General features: G+C 39.1%; 1 protein-coding gene across 1 annotated transcript; it reads right to left on the reverse strand.

The window, feature by feature from the left end:
* Positions 1 to 749: 749 nt before the first annotated feature.
* LOC123255260 (heterogeneous nuclear ribonucleoprotein H-like) lies at positions 750 to 1,838 on the reverse strand. Its single transcript, XM_044684095.1, has one exon. It carries the CDS (start codon positions 1,836 to 1,838, stop codon positions 750 to 752), a length of 1,089 nt encoding a protein of 362 aa, XP_044540030.1.
* Between the last annotated feature and the right edge of the window lie 1,913 nt (positions 1,839 to 3,751).

Genomic DNA, 3,751 nt, shown 5'->3' on the forward strand with positions numbered 1-3,751 from the left:
GGAGGAGGAGGAGGAGAGAAACAGGAAGAGGAAAGAGGAGAAAGAGGAGGAGAAAAAGGGAAGAGGAAAGAAGAACAAGAAGGAGGAAGGAGAAAGAAAAGAAGCTCCCTTGTAATCAACTACATATACTATAGGAGTTTGTAAAGTACCAAACAGGAATTATTCTGTTTATTCCTAAGAAAGCAATACCTAGGAATTTTTGTACCCAGAGTAATTACCATGTCCCACCCAAAACCCCTCACCTGAGAAGGTAAGTCTGAATACTGAATAACCATTAGAGTCATTTGAAGGAGGGGGAATCTCCCACCCAGGAATACCAGGTTGAAGCTACAGTTGTAGAGACCTCTATAAGATTTCAGTGGGGAGGACGATTAGGACAAGGCAAAGGAATGGCTTTCTAACTATAGCCTAAACTCTTTTGTCTCTACTCTGCTGAAAGATTGCAAATATTGTCAGTACTCCCTAAACTTGGAACCAGTGGGCAAAGCCCTTCTTTGATTCCAAGGAAGGTATTTTACAAACAGTTTCCCAGGTGCAAAAAGGAGGACAGAGCCCATTATCACTTATATAATTCATAGTAAGAAGGGAGCAAGAGTGTGAGCAGGGCCATAGTTTCAGTCAACTTTATTCACTGTGGTATTTACTTCCTGGGTGATTTTCTTGAACCACAGGCTTTGCTGCCAAAGAATTTTAAATTTTAGTTTACTTAATGAAAGGTGGAAAACAAAACCAAGTACAGTCATCTCTTTTTAACACACGTTGGATATGTCCTTCACTCTCATACACACAATGTTTCCTTTGCTGAAACAATGGCCATTCATCATTTCTTGACTCACAGATCCTCCTCCCAGGCTGTTTTTAAGACCACTCCTTAAGCTACATTGCATATTGGGTTGTTGCCTCTCAAAAGGATTACCTCTAAGCTGGTTTTCCCTGGCTTTTAGCACTTTACTAGTGAATGCATCCATTCTTCCTTTTGCAGTAGAGTACAAGAAAAGTTCAATGTATCTGTGCTGCATGTAGGTTTTCTCCTTCACCATAGCAGCCACTGCATCCTCATGTGTCACAAAGTCAACATCGGCCTCTCCAGTTGCCTTCCCATCTTCCCCAATTTCAATATGTACTCGCAAGGGGCAGAGTGGTGAAAAGAAATGGTAAATGTCATTCACTGTTGCTTTATAAGGCAGTCCTCTCATGTGTACCCAGTGGTGGCAAGTTGCATTATGAAATATGAAATCCCCAAATCTATTATTAGGTATTCTTCTGGTACTGATGTTGAAATCGATGCTGGGGTCATCATTGGATCTATTCTTGCAAACGTAGCTTCCATTCAGCCTCTCAAAGACTCTAGGTCTCATTCCCTTATCAGAACCTTCTCCACTTAGGGTTTTAAGCCTCAATTCAGGACCTTGCCTGTCATAAGGACTTAGTCTCTGCTTGACCACAAATGCCCGAAAGGGTCCCCAATGAGTAGGCATGGGTATTGAACCATTCTTGAGGTTTTCCAAATAGCGAGGCTCTGGTCTTCCCTTGTGTTTCCTTATAGCTATTTCTGCTGCTTCCTGGGAAGCAAATTGCACCAAAGCAGTCCCTGTGCTCTTCCCTTGAAAGTCCACTGGAAGTATTATTCCACTAGGCACTGTTTCTAACCCTGAAAAGAAATGCCTAATGGTCTCCTTGTTACAACCAAAGGGGAGCCCTCGAATACAGAGAAGGCCACCATTAGCAATTAGGGATCCATCAGGACTGGCCCGATTAAAAACCTGAATCATTTCAATGTTGTTCCAGGAAAATCCTTCATTGTACCCGGGGCCAATCCACTGACTCTGTTTCTTCATTTCCAGCTGAGGTGTATCATCTGATTTAAGATCTGCGAAGGCTTTACTTACTGAGTCTATGTGTACTTTTGGAGAGAAGTGAGCCTATACAAGTCTTCCTTGAATTTGGTGTTTGGAGAAGCCGCTCTCAATACTGTTCAGATTGTCTTTGTATCTTCACTATGTTCCAGTTGCTGCTACAAATGCTCAGGAGCATTTAATCAAAAAGATTTGGGCTGATGTGGTAAAGTTTTCTAGATAATTTTCGTTTACAAATACAGAGACCTACAAGATATCTTTGGCATTTGTCACTGGAATTTTTCCATAGCAGAAGAATGAATTTTTTATATTTTCATATTATAGACTTTTGTTTTACTCTAAATACTATTTTTAAGCCAGTGAAACGCTACACCTTCTACTAACACCTCAGTTTAAATGCCAAAACAAAATACAGGAAAACTAAGCCTTAGATCTTGTTTCAATGAGTTAATGTGACATCATAAACCAAAAGGACTCTGTTTGGGTACTATGGTTACAAGTAGGCTAGGAATAGTTAGACTGAAATGACATCACAAGATATCTTACTATGTAGACTCATAACATCCTACAGAAGAGGAAAAGCAAAACATTTATCCCTTCAATGCCCACATTTCAAGAAATTTCATTGTTTGCCATGTGTGTTACATTATATGACATACTTCCCTCTTTAGCTCTTCAGAGAACATGTGACAGTTTTCTTAAACATCTTTTAAGAGTTTCTTTTATCTTTTTTGTTTAATTGTTCTTTTTAATATGATAAATTTGTTTAACCATTATATTGCTGATATGTTTATATCCCTGCTAAAATGTAGGAGAGGATCCAAAAGAAAATACCTGTGATGGAGCAACAGGAAGGAAAATGAGGGAGGGAGAGAGACTCACAGAGGAAGAGATTTACAACTGTGGTATTTTTTTTTTTTTTTTTTGCCATATAAGTCCTCAGGTTGGGGGCTCAGACTTGTAAGAAAAAGAATAATTGTTTGATTTAAAAAAAACTCATTACCGTCTATCTTAGAATCAATACTATGTATTAGTTCCAAGGCAAAAGAATGGGCTAGACCAGTGATGGGCAAACTACGGCCAGCAGGCCAGACGTGGCCTCCTGAAATGTTCTATATGGCTGTGCGACGTTATTCCTGATCTGAGGAATACAAGTAGGATACAATACAATGAAACTTCGAAAGAGTTGCCTTAGAAACAGACTGACAGATGAGCATTTCCTTTTCTTCGGTCCCCTCTTTAAAAAGTTTGTTCATCACTGGGTTAGGCAATGGGAGTTAAGTAACTTGCTCAGGGATCACACAGCTAGGGGAATCTAAGGTCAGATTTGAACCTAGGACCCTCCTGTCTTTAGGTTTGGCTTTCAAACCACTGAGCCACCTAACTACTTCCAAATGACATCTTTAATTCTGATTCTTCATATTTACTTGTTAGTGTATTAGCAACCCACCATTAGCCTCCCCATTATTACCTAAAAACGTTAAAAGAACTTTGACCCACCAATTTGCTCCCTGTCTACACATCTAGCCTTTTCATCCTTAGAGTCAGAAAGTTGGAGGAAGGCATTTGGGGAATGCCAAGAACATGTGAAAAAGCTATGCTTCATTTTTGAAAGAAGAAACATTATTAATAACTATGCAAAAAAGGTTTTCAACTTTTTTAATAAAAAGAAAGTAAATTAGAACTATTTGGAGGTAGGGGGAAAGAGAGAACAGCTAAGTGGCCTCAGATACTTCCTAGCTGTGTGACCCTGAGCAAGTCACTTAGCCCCCATTACCTATCCTTTACTGCTTTTCTGCCTTGGTACCAAAAACCAGTACTGATTTGAAAACAGAAGATAAAGATTACAAAAAAAATTTTAACTATTCTGATATACTATAAATTAAATTTACTTA

The sequence above is a fragment of the Gracilinanus agilis genome, unplaced genomic scaffold (assembly GCF_016433145.1).
Source record: "Gracilinanus agilis isolate LMUSP501 unplaced genomic scaffold, AgileGrace unplaced_scaffold41917, whole genome shotgun sequence".
In the NCBI taxonomy this organism is placed as follows: Eukaryota; Metazoa; Chordata; class Mammalia; order Didelphimorphia; family Didelphidae; genus Gracilinanus; species Gracilinanus agilis.

Coding starts and splice junctions, on each gene's coding strand:
- LOC123255260 (XM_044684095.1), bottom strand. CDS start 1,838: ATGAAGAAACAGAGTCAGTGGATTGGCCCCGGGTACAATGAAGGATTT.